The 12,507-nt window shown below is 56.2% G+C and overlaps 1 protein-coding gene across 1 annotated transcript in view; it reads right to left on the bottom strand.

Annotated features, from left to right (window-relative positions):
- Positions 1–293: 293 nt before the first annotated feature.
- The window catches only part of ACO2 (aconitase 2), a 50,226-nt gene continuing 38,012 nt past the window's right edge, over positions 294–12,507 (bottom strand). The window contains exons 5-18 of the mRNA XM_073213931.1: positions 10,992–11,150; positions 10,629–10,779; positions 9,140–9,244; positions 8,115–8,206; positions 6,923–7,028; positions 5,613–5,770; positions 5,335–5,408; positions 4,720–4,831; positions 3,743–3,865; positions 3,322–3,477; positions 2,320–2,511; positions 1,873–2,005; positions 1,221–1,342; positions 294–772 (exon numbers count right to left, since the gene is read on the bottom strand). Of these exons, the coding sequence (XP_073070032.1) occupies positions 638–772; positions 1,221–1,342; positions 1,873–2,005; positions 2,320–2,511; positions 3,322–3,477; positions 3,743–3,865; positions 4,720–4,831; positions 5,335–5,408; positions 5,613–5,770; positions 6,923–7,028; positions 8,115–8,206; positions 9,140–9,244; positions 10,629–10,779; positions 10,992–11,150 (1,818 nt within the window). The 3' untranslated portion in view covers positions 294–637. The remainder of the gene's footprint in view (positions 773–1,220; positions 1,343–1,872; positions 2,006–2,319; positions 2,512–3,321; positions 3,478–3,742; positions 3,866–4,719; positions 4,832–5,334; positions 5,409–5,612; positions 5,771–6,922; positions 7,029–8,114; positions 8,207–9,139; positions 9,245–10,628; positions 10,780–10,991; positions 11,151–12,507) is intronic.

The raw sequence follows: 12,507 nt of genomic DNA, 5'->3' as shown, positions 1-12,507 counted from the left end.
GCCTGTAAGAAGGGGGTTGCCCACCCTCAAGGGTAACTCAGTGCCCAGGGGAGGGGCATCTTGGCCCTCCACCAGCCTGTAGGGAAGCTATGGGAACGTGGGGAGGGAGAGGGGGCACTGGGAAGGGAGGCTGCCTGCAGGCAGAAGGCAGTGAGGGCAGGAAGGTGGGGCTGGAAAGAAGCGGGAGGTCTTGGCTGGCTCCTTGTGGGGGTGGCAGCCTCCCCTGACTGGCAGCCAAGACCCACCTGAACTTAGAGCTGATAACAGCACAGACACCAACACTCACATGCAGGAACAGTTGCTGAATTTGATTTCTTATTTTCCTTGCACGAGCAAAAGTTTCTTTAAAATCCTTCAGCTACCAGTGAAATGATCAGGCAGGAGGAAAACTTTAGATGGAAGTCGTCATCAAAAATAAATACAGTTGCCTGGAGCTGCTCAAGATCTGAACCAAACTAAAAACGAAGGCAGGGGACTGAGACATTATTTTAAGAACTCCCCCAACTGTTGGTGGGTCCATAGGGGGAGGCCAGGCCACACTGTCTCAGGGCAGGAAGCCACGGCTGAATTGGATCAGATCCGGTTCTGCTGACACATGCTGCACTTGACCCCGGAGCCGGAGCAGCAGAGCAGGGCCTCACTGCTGCAGCTCCTTCATTCTGTTGAGAGCGCTGCCGGCTCGGAACCACTCGATCTGGGTCTCGTTGAAGGTGTGGTTCAGGAGGATGGTCTCCTGGGTGCCGTTGGGGTGCTTGATGATACATTTCAGGGGCTGTAAGAGAAGAGGGGTGTGGGTGGGGCAGCTCCTAGTAATGCAGCCCTCAGTTCTGCTCTGGGGCCCTGGAGGCAGCATGGGAACCAAGTCACAGGCTAGGTCTGGGTGGCCACAGTGAGGCCTGATCCGTAACTCCTGGGACCGGGAGGGCCCTGCTGGGTGTGGGCTGTCAGCTTCTGAGTGCAAAGCCTGGGCTAATGAGAGGATAGGAAGAGGGCCTCAGCTGGCCCCACCCCTGCCTCTGGTAAGGAACTAAATTCCCTTTCTGCAGGGTCACCTGGAGAATTTAAGGGCCCTTCCCTCTTGAACAAAGGCTCATGGGAAGGGGGTTCAGGTGGAGCCAGGAGGGGAAGCAAGGTGCCTGTTCCCTCCCTGCTTAGGAGGGCTCCCAAGAAGATGGGCTGACCTGGGCTGACCGGCCCACCCTCCTTCCCTGCCCCCTGACCTTGCCAGGGGCAAAGTCCTTCAGTCCCTGGATGGTCAGCTTGTCCACTGGGTGAATCTTATTGTAGTCGGCTGAGTCGGCAAAGGTGAGGGGCAGCAAGCCCTGCTTCTTCAGGTTTGTTTCTGGAAGACAGGTCACATTCAGCCCCTCTGGGACAGGATCTGGCCCTCCCTCCTCTGTGCAGAGAACCTCGTCCGCCCAGGGTGCTTCCTTTCTCGGTCCAGCCAGGGCTGGACTAAGAGGTGCCTCAGGCCTGCACCCTGAGGCCAGCCTGGGGGCAGTGACCGAGGGCCAGGCCAGCTGCACTCCCAGGGAGGTGTCTGGTAGGGCTCTGCGGGTTTGCACTGGGGTCTGTGTCCCTGTAAGGTCCTCCTGGTGAACATTCACAATTGGAAAGAAATCCTTCAACCTTGTGCCCTGGACTTCCACTTCCTAGGTCTGTAAGTTTGGAAGCAAGACCAGTGCTTGCCCGAAATGGGAAGCTGTGGGCATCGGACTCAATGTAAATCTGAAGAGTAGAGGCTGGAGGCCACACAGCCTGTGGCAGAAATAGGCATGTGACTTCAGGTCCAACTTGGCCACTGGCAGGCGGGGTGATCTTGGGCCGCCAGAGAGGAGAGGCAGACAGGGCTAGGCCCAGGCTCCGGCTCACCATGGATCCGGGCGAAGCTCTTGGTGATGATGGCTCGGCCCCCGAGGTGGCGAGGCTCAAGCGCTGCATGCTCCCGGCTTGAGCCCTCGCCATAGTTTTCGTCTCCAATCACCACCCACCGGATGCCGTGTTTCTGTCAGACAGGTGAGGGTGTGAGGGAGAAGGGGGCCCTGCTGCCTCCCTGCCTGCTTCCCTCGGGCTTCCTGAGGCTCACGGGTCAAGGGGCTAAGGGCTCCTCAAGGTCAGGGGAAGTCAGAGATGAATCAGGCCCTCAGGAGAGCAGTGATCAGAACGTGGGCTCTGGTCGGCTCCATTGGGCACAGGGAGGTATGACCCACCCCGCTGGTGCTCAGCACAGAAGCAAGCTGTGAGCAGAGGGCATCAGTGTGGGTGCAGAGCACCCCTTCCCTGGACCACCCTGCCTCCCCACCCCTGACGACAACCCACCTTGTAGTAGCGGGCAGTGTCAGGAACAGGACCAAACTCCTGGGTGACGGCGTTGCGCACAGAGTTGGCCTTGTCATTTTCAATGTTGATGGCACCAATGAGCAGGTTGTTGGAGATGTTGTCCAGGTGGCCACGGAACTTTAGCCAGGGGCCGGCAGCTGAGATATGGTCCGTGGTACACTTCCCTTTGACCTTGGTGGGTGAGCAGAGGGGATCAGGTCAGGCCACGGCTCTGGAGGCGGTGACAAGGGAAGCAGGCCCGGCTCGGGACGTGTAGTCTGCAGTCCTGGTTGCCACTCTGGCCAAGAGGGCTCAGGCGAGGCCACTGCCTGCCCCTTGAGGCCTTGGGCTGCTCAGTGCCATCTCCAGGACAGGACCCTCAAGAGGGCAGAGGCTGGTCAGGGAGGATAGATGTCGGCTCTCTCTCCCTTCAGGCCTCGGCCCACAGGTAAGAGATGCCCAGGCTCGAAGCCCAACTACTGACCTTACGTGGGGCCCAGGGAGGTTCTGGGTCCTGTCTGGTGACTGATCAGTTTTACTTATCACATGGTAATAATGGCGGTGTCACTGCCAGGAGACCTTAGTGAATAGCACACATTCACGTCTGACATGTGTCTGAGGCGTCTGGACCCACCACAGGTTTGTGTCTGCTCAGCCCCCACACAGGCCATCCCCATTAACGCCCAACGTGGGAACAGAGGGATCAGTGGCTCCTGGAGCCTATCTGGTCAGACCAGCGGTGGGAGGTCTGGGGCTGCGGTGCAAGGTACCTATGTCCTTGCCCTCCCTGTGCTGACTCACTGCCCACACCCTTTGGAGGAGGCACCGACCAGCTGCAGCCGAGTGGCTGAAGCCCGACAGCAACAGGCCAGCTCTGCCAGGAGACATGGGGAAGGGGACGCAGCAGCATGTGCCCTCAGTCCCCTGAAACCGAGCCTCCCTTCCTGCCCCCAGCCCTTCCTGCCGGCTGGGCGGGTGCCCGGCGGGCATCTGCATGCTGACCTTGATGAGGATCTGCAGGTCCTCCAGGTCTCTGCCATCCCACTTGTCAAAAGGCTCCAGGAGCTGCAGGCGCTGGCTGGTGGGGCTCACGTCCACCCGCTGCCCACTGCTGTCCTTAGGTGGGTGCTGGTAGGTGTCTTGCCCAGGGTCGAACTCCTGCAGCAGGGGACAGGGCCTGTCAGGTGCCCAGTCCTCAGTCCTCACATGGACGGGCCCTGGCAGAAGGCGAGCTCCCTGCATGCCAAGTCTTTCCCTCCCAGTGAGTAGAGCCGCTCTGTTGTCAGGGACGGTGCTGGCCCTGCCTGCCCAGGAGGGCAGACCTAGGGGCTGGAGGTGGCACAGGAAACGTCCTGCTCACGTGGCAGCGGGCAGGAGGCACGCAGGCCGCAGCCAGCAGCAGAGGGTGGCAGTGCCTGCTCACCATGCGTGGCAACTCGTCTGCATTCGGAGCTTCCAGCCTGAACTTCTTGCCGTCCTTGCCTGTCAGGAAGTCCTTCTCTGGGTCGAACCTGAGGGTGCCAGCAATGGCCAGGGCTGTGACGATCTGCAATGGAAGTGGCCAGTCTGTCGGTTAGTATCGAACCCCGCTCCCGTGCCCCACCCGGCAGAAGCCTAGACCGAAGCCTAGGCCCACTGAGAATGGAGCCCAGGCAACGTCAAGTTCTCCTCAGAACCTGCCTCCCTCAGAGGCTGGAGCTCGTCTGCCTCTGAGGCTGCAGGCCACTGGACCTGCACCACTGGCCTCCACCACTCCCATGGGGGCCTGGCCTCAGGGATGGGACCGGCCCCCTGCTCTCGGGACCCCTCTCCCCTCCCCAGTGCACTGCCCTGGCCCAGAAATGCAGCAGTTCCCAAATGGGCACCGTGCTAGAAACAAGGAAGGGGCTGTCTCCTCCCTCGTTTTTAGCAAACAGTATTCTGCAAACAGAAGGCGAGCCCCCTGCATGCCAAGTCTTTCCCTCCCAGTGAGTAGAGCTGCTCCGTTGTCAGGGGCGGTGCTGGCCCTGCCTGCCCAGGAGGGCAGACCTAGGGGCTGGAGGTGGCGCAGGAAGTGGGGAGAGGGGCACTGGGCTCCATGTTCACAATGAGGCCTCCTTCCCGGCTCGGACACACTGCAGGTGACACTGACAGGACCCTGGGCACAGAGAAGGAAGTGACCTGGCCAAACCCACAGGGCTGACATCTGTCCTGGGTGGCGATTCTGAGCTCCAGCACCAAGAAGTGTGACGAGGGGGCTGGTGAGGCTCGTGGCTCCTGGGTTTCCACTTGGACAACCCCTGGCCCTGCGATGCCAGCCTTCCCTCAGCAGTCCCCTGGGGTCAGACGCCCTTCCCCAAACCCCATCTCCCTCTGCCTCCCCTGGCGAGCCAGGGGCAGGGGCCCCAGAGGCAGTCTTACCTCTGGGGATGTGACGAAGGCATGGGTCTCAGGGTTGGCGTCATTGCGGCCTGTGAAATTCCTGTTGTAGGAGGTGACAATTGTGTTCTTCTCCCCCTTTTTGATGTCCTTTCTGCCAGGTCAGAGGAGACAGGGTTAGGAACATCTAGCCTTGTCACCTGGCCTGTCCTAACTCATGACAGAGGAGGGGGGAACCAGTCCTCCTCCCTGGGCTCTCACAGAGCAGGGGGGACCTCAGAGGTCACAGAGGTTTGTGTGAGACCACAGGTAACACAGGCACAGCCCAGACCAAAGCCTGAGGCCCTGACCCTGGCCACTGCCTCCTCTCAAATGGCCCCGCCAGAGCCCCTGGCTGTGGCCGTTAGGATGAGGCCTTGTGGGCCCCTTCCTGCCGGCCCGGGCTTCAGCCAGGTGGCCACTCAGGGCTATTGTGGGCTCTTTATTTCCAGCCAAACTTTCCAGTTCTGCCTGGCACTCTCCTAATGTCCAACAGCCCCTGGAGCTAGAGGCCTTGGGTTGAATCTTTCTCCACCCCAGTAAGTGTCGCCCTCAACATCTGGGGCTCTGTACCCCAGGACACACAAGGGGCTGTCTTATATGAGATGTGCCTCTCACCTGTCCCACTGGCCAATGCAGGGGCCACAGGCGTTGGCCAGGACGATGCCACCCACATCCCTCAGGATCTGTGCCTGGGGGCGTGGGTAGAGAAGGACAGAATTGTCAGAGGCTGAAGGGAAGGGGTAATTCAGCAGCTTGAGTGACAAAGAGCAGGAATCCTGGGCCAGGTATGGGAACCTGTACCAGCCCCTGCTGACAAGGCTGTGCCTTATCCCTCCCTGAAGCTACATTACTCAGCAGTGGGTGGAGGCGGTCAGGGGCACGGGGGCACTCACATAGCCATCCCGCTCAATGGTGGCGCGGATCTGCTCAGAGCCTGGTGTGATGGTGAACTGGGATTTGCACTTGAGTCCATGGGCCAGTGCCTGCTTGGCCACAGCTGCTGAGCGCCCCATGTCCTCATAGCTGGAGTTGGTACAGCTGCCGATCAGACCTGGTGCATTGTGGGTGGTGGGGCCAGGGGTCAGGACCAGAGGTCTCCACCTGACCTTGAACTATCCAGACCTGGTTGAGAGTTCACGAACTATGCTGGACCAGAGGCTGTTCTTAACAGAGACAAGTTGGAAACAACCTAACTGTCCACCAGGCTACTCATGACCCAGCTATTTAAGGGAAGATAATGTAGCCACTGGACAGGACCCTGAACACAAGGTGGTAGTATAATCCATCTGACAATAAATGCTGTGCGTGTGCATGCACATCAGCAGGCTCCCTTATTAAAGGACCAGTGCAGATAAGGACTTCCAGAAGATGCTAGTTTGCTTCTTTTATACTTGCTGGCATTGGTAATTGCTTTACAATCAGGGGAAGAAAGAGGTTTTTTTTTAATGTCTATTAGTTATTCAAGAGTTCAGTAAAGACCAGATGACATCACATAGTCTATAAATATCAAGACAGTCTCTTTGATCAATTCAGTGACTTATTTCTAATTATTAAACCAAAGATTTTTAAATTTCAACTAATACAGGTGAACATACCATATAGCACTACTTTATGCCAGACACCGTGGCAAGCTCTTTTCACATACTTGTCTCTCCTCCCAACAACTCTAATAGGTAAACATAGTCACCCCCATTTTACAGATAGGAACTGGGGCACTGGGAGGTAAAGTAACCTGCTTAGGGTCACCCAGCTGTCAAGTGGCAGGGCCAGATTGAGACCCAGGCCAGCTGGCTCCAGGGTCAACGCTTCAGCCATGGTACACGGTACCAGCAGCAGGTGCCAGTGACACTGACATGCAGCTCTCCATATGTGTAAAGCATGTGAAGTGGCATCAGCCATCACAGTTGGTATGAGGAAAGTGTGAAAAATACACATCAACATGTGCACATACATAGAAACAGTATCTGCCTCAAAGAGACAGATTAGGGGTGTTTTAAAATAATCTTGTTTGTCCATATTCTCTACAGTAAGCACATATTTCTTCTATACCAAGAAAAAGTAACTGAAGAAAAAATAGAGTATTTCAGAAAGTGCCTGGTACCTTTAGGAGGTACCCCAGGGTAAGCACAAGCAATTGTCTATAGCCCTGGGCACATCCACCGGCCCTACAGCCTGTTACGCTGACAGGCTAGAGGGTGCTCACCCACTCGGATGTCCACAGGCCATCCCTCCTTCTCTGCCACAGTGCCTACTTCCGCCACAGGGTGAGCCAGGTCGGGGGTGAAGGGCCCATTGATGTGAGGCTTCAACTGAAGAGAGAAAGACACAAGGAGCACCAGGGTGGGGAGAACCAATCTTGGAGTGTGGATGGCCTCCATTCTTCTGAGGTTACCTGGCTCACACTCACCAACTCCTTACACAGGACCTGGGAGGCCAACTAGGAGGCTGGCTACTGTTTTTATGACTCACACTCACCCCAGGAAACACCTGAGCAGTGCGCCCTGTACAACCCACCGGCTCCCAAGACCTCGTCAACCCTGCGAGGCTGGTATTAGCTCCACTCTGCAGATGGAGCCGATGTGCCTTGCGTAAGGTCACGTAACTAAGGAGATGGCGGGACGTGGGATGAATCACACGTGAAGTCCATTCTCTCCCACACTTCTGGAACCTTATGACAAAATGGACTTAAAGCCAGATACAAATGCATGTGGTAACACTTACCAATAAAAGAAGTTTTTTGCAAAGTGCCAGGCATACAGTAAGCCCTCAATGAAAGTTAGCAATCGTTCTGTGGATTAGCTCATTCAGTTCCCACAACCACCTCAGGTTTTACATGTGGTGAAGTGAGGTCCACAGAAGCTGAGTGACCTACCCCGAGTTACAGCCGTAAGAGGCAGAGTCAGGATTCGAAAGCATGAAGGCTGGCTTCAGGGCCTAGACCCGTGACCACTCTGCTCTGCTGCCTCTGCCCCTCCAGCCTGCCTTTCCCCTGGCCTTCCACATGCTCACTCTGGGCTGCGGGTCTCAGGGTGCTAGACCCTCCTCAGGCCTGGGAGGCTCAGGTCTTGCCCTCTGAACTCTGATGACAAAACAAACTTCAGGGCAAAATCTTGGCTTCTACTAAAGCTGACACGGGGGCAAACTGAGCCAATTTCTTAATCACCAGCCAGCCACCCCTGTTCCCCCCTGGCCATACATTCCCCCTGCCGCCTCACCCACTCCACTGCAGCCTGATTCAGACAGCAATCAGCAGGGACATGGGAACCGAAGACCCATGAGCCGTGTCTGGTGCAGGCAGAGACCTGCCCTGGCCTTCCCCGGGGCCACTAGGAGTCCACAGATGGAGCCTGAGTGCCTCAACCTCAGAAATCCCTTGGACCAGATTCCTTCCTTACCTCGTTGAGGTTAATTTCAATCACTTGGTCATAATGGCAGCCAGGGTCAGGTACCAAGTGATCCTTGAATTCATCGGCTAGTTTGGCAATGGCTGAAATCAACAAGGTAGGGAGAGTGAAGCATGTGAAACAGAAACTGGTAAGAAACTACCCATGCATCCATTTGAGCCAGTTACCCTGGCACCTGCCAAACCAGGCCCTGGGCACTGACCAGGCAAACAAAGGAACAGCGCACACAGCACAGGATACTGTCCCTGCCCTCAGGCTCAAAATCTAATGAAGGAGTTATTAGTGAGCCGGAAGTGACAGTGCGACACAACCGGAACACTGGGACACAGAACCACCAACTGAGCGAGGTTCGGTCAGGGAAGGCTTCCTGGAGATGAGAAGTACTGAGTTTTGAAGGAGAATTTACTTGATAATGAAAAGGAGGGCCTTCAGGGAGGACTCTGTGCTCAGAGCTTAGAAGCAAACGGCCAAGCCAGCCCTGGCCTCTGGCTCCACCCATGGCCCTTGCTCACTTCCTTCTAAGCTCCAGAGCCCTCCCGCAGGCCCCAGTTCCTCCTCTAGGCTTCAGGGAAGCCAAGCCAGACCTCAGGGGAGTTTAGAGAGAGGCTGGGAACACGGTTCTTGTTCCACAGGTTTCTGCTCCTCCCCCTGCTAGGGCAGGAATTAAAACAAGCAGATCAGTGTCTTCCGGAGCGTCCTGTAGGGGGGACAGCAGACCAGGCCAGGAAGAACCAGCACTCAGACTAAATTCAGGTGAAACTAAGTTCCAGTCCAGAGGCAGTAATGTCTCAAACATATATGCCAGGCCCTCTGAAAAGCTGATGAGACCTACAGACGAGCTACTCGGGAGCAACAGCACACACATGACTTTACACCTTTAGGGACCTCTCTGGTCCTCAGAAGCCAGTCTGAAACAACACAAGGTTAAGGACCCCTTCCCTACAGGGAAAGGTAGTTCAAGGGTCTCCATGTAACATGACCTTTCTGCCCCCACCACCCTGCCCCTGCCAGCTTACCCTCTCGGCCTGTCTTGCTCAGGTATTTCTTCATCCTGTGGTTATAAGGGAACACTGAAGTGGTGGCCCCAATTTCTGCACCCATGTTGCAGATTGTCGCCATGCCTGTAGAGAAACAGCCTGTGAGGCTGGCTGAGCAGCTGGGCATGGGTCCCACACACCTACTAGATGTGCACACACATCTTCATGCCAGGGGAGCTGGCATTTTTTCTTCCCAAGCTCATGCGACCGTCTAATGGCAGAGAGCAGACTTGTCTCTGAAGGCCAAGGGTTAAAGCCAGGGCCAGTGAAAAAAGGCCATGGGGACCAGAGCTCAGTGTCCTAGCTCCCGAAGTGGCCGAGCTACTCTGCTGAGCAGAGTGAAGAGAATACAAGACTCAGCCCCTATAAGCCAAGTTCTAGTTCTGAGCCTGGCTCTTCTGCTAATTAGCAGACTAGATGGCCACCATGTACTGAAGACTGACCTGGCAAGAGCGCCCAGCCAGTGCTGTGTCCATTTTGCAAGTGAGGGAACTGGCTCAGAGAGGCCCACGGTCAAGCCGTAAGTAAAGGGAGGTGCTGACATTCAGGTCTAGGTCCACCTATGTGCTGTCCAGGCCTGTACTCTTTCAGCCACACCATGGTGCTCTGTGGAAATGTTTCTGGCTCTCAGGTTTTCAAGCAATAAGACTAGAATGATGTCCACCTTCTGGGCCACACACCTTGCACAGAACTGGTGTGGCTTACTGGTGGCCTGACTGCTGGGAGGACACTGGCCTCATGGGGTTGCTATGACACAGGTCTGGGGCCTGTTATTAACTTCCTAACTGAGCTGTCAACAGTGGTAAGGCTACCTGTAGGAATGAGCCCCTCTACCCTCCATCACTGGAGGGGATCAAAAGCCAGTTGACAAGTAGCTCCATGGGGCTGAGGCAGGCGCCTGGGAACGTACGGGCTGGACCATCTCTAAAGCTTGTTACAAGTCCCTCTAGATTTTTGAGGGCCCAGGCGTTGAGGCCACCGCAAGTGAGGAGCAGAAGGGGCCAGCTCCTTCCTGGTCCTGGAGTCTAACAGGTGATAATCGCTATCCCAAGGGAAATGGGGAGGCGCCAACTCCAGCCAAGGGAAGACATGGGAATGCAGCTGCTTTGGAATGAAGCCGCGGCTGATTCCCCGTTCCCAACACCACCTCTGTCCTCTGTGGGACTCCTGGATCACCCAGGGCAGCCCAGGGCCACGGCCAGCGCCCAGAAGCAGGAGCTAGCTCGGCCCCTGACTCTGCGTAGCCACAGGGAAGTCCCTGCCCTGCCTGATGGGCCTCAGGCTCCACCTCTATTTAATGAAGGACCTCGACTAGACAACCTCCTTCTACCTCTAAGTGTCCTCCCAAGTCCCTAAACTAACTGGTCCAATTCTCAGGGGGGAGGCCATTCACTGCTTCTGTGGCTCAACCCCAGACCTTACCAAGCCCAGTGCGGGCTGAGGCCACATCATGTGGCGCCTCCCTCACCAGTGCAGGAGATGGAGTCGACACCAGGCCCGTGGTACTCCACAATAGCTCCTGTGCCACCTTTCACTGTGAGGATACCAGCCACCTTCAGGATCACATCCTTGGGGGAGGTCCAACCGGAGAGCGAGCCCGTCAGCTTCACACCAATCACCTGAGCAGGTGGGCGAGACAGCAGTTACGGGCCACGTGTGCCGCGTACTGTGTTCCCACCAGGAAGGCAAGGGATCTATCTGCTGGGATTCCGGCTTCTGCTTCTTTACCCCTGCTTCCGTTCCCTCATCCCTTCTGGGTCTCACAGTGTCCGTTCATCCCCACCAACTGCTCCCCTGCAGCCACCCCAGAACGAGCCCTTTGTTCCCTCACCTTGGGGCACTTCAGCTCCCAGGGGATCCCAGCCATGACGTCCACTGCATCAGCTCCCCCAACTCCAATGCAGATGCCTCCCAGGCCCCCACCATTGGGGGTATGGGAATCGGTGCCAATCAGAAGAACCCCAGGGTATGCATAGTTTTCCAGAATGATCTGAAAAAGAATCCAAGATCTTATATTTAAAAGCCGAGAATGAAGGTAGGGCCCAAAAGGGGTCAGCAAAACTGCCCCCTGCTGACACTGGGCCCTCCCCAGGTACTCCTTCAGGGCCGGGCCAGGAGGAGCCAGGGACTAGGAGACAAGAGGCCTGGGCTCAGGAACAGCTCCCACACTGTGTCCCTGCACCTCAGTTTCCTCATGTGTAACACAGAAAGGAATACTGACACCATCCTGACCCAGCTCTGTGGTGAGAACCTGATGACCTGGGATACGAGGAGTCCTGTGATGAGTGTGGCTGCCTAACGGTGTGCCTGCTGCACGTGGTGGACCGGCCAGGGTGCTGACTGTGCCCATCTGCCTCTCATCAGGGCACACGACTCTGTCAGGACCTGGCTCGAGGCTCCACAAGGAAGCACTGGGGGCCCAACGGGAGCGCCACCATGAGCTGCTCTGCTGCTGAGTTGAAAAGAATTGCAGGCAATGCCTCCCCAATCCCGGCAGCCTGAAGGTGGCGCTGAGAACTGAAGTGACTTGCTCAAGGAAGATGACAGCTCGCCCCGCCTCGTCACCTTTCCTGTTCCACAGTGCCCCCTTCACTGAGGCCTCCTCCTAGCTGGCAAGGCACTGACCATGAACATTCCCCAAAAAACATTTGATGGAGGTTCTGGTCAGCTACCCCCATGTGGCCCTGCCCACCATCCAGGCACTTGAGGGCTGCAGGATGCTTACTGGCAAGGCCCTGGGTCTGGGACTTGGGCAAGTCACTCCACCTCTCCAAGCCTTGATTTCCTCACTGTCATCGGATACAAGTACATAAAAAGTAGCTGCCAACAGTGCTGACCTTAATGGATCATTACAATGACCCAAGGAGACTGCGTATATTAAGCTATAATTGTGCCCAAAGAGGCATTATTTTTACTTATTTTTCTGCAGCGTGCGTGCGCGCGCACACACACACACACAAATACACAGACGCTGGAAGGGCAGATGCAATCAGAGATGTGAAGGCTCTACGGACCGTCAGGACTGACAGTGGTGGGAGGGCTCCTGGAATACCACAGAAACCCCAGGGCCTCTGCCTCAGGCTATGTATCTGCCCAGCATACTTGACAAGGTATGAAGGATCTTGCCTTTCAGGAGCACAGAAAGTGAGAAGAGCTGGGTCTTTCCCCAGGAGGACAGCAGCTGGCAGAGAGAAAGGCCAGCACAGAGGAGATCTAACAGACAACGGTTGGACAAGACGCTGTGCAACTCTCGTTCTTCTGACCTCCCTACCTCAGTCATGCACTAAGATTTACTATTTCATGTAAAAATCTGATCCATGAAGACCAGACATACAGAATTCAGTGTG

The sequence above is a fragment of the Manis javanica genome, chromosome 10, assembly GCF_040802235.1.
Source record: "Manis javanica isolate MJ-LG chromosome 10, MJ_LKY, whole genome shotgun sequence".
Lineage (NCBI taxonomy): Eukaryota > Metazoa > Chordata > Mammalia > Pholidota > Manidae > Manis > Manis javanica.
This window is presented reverse-complemented; position numbering and strand designations above follow the sequence as displayed.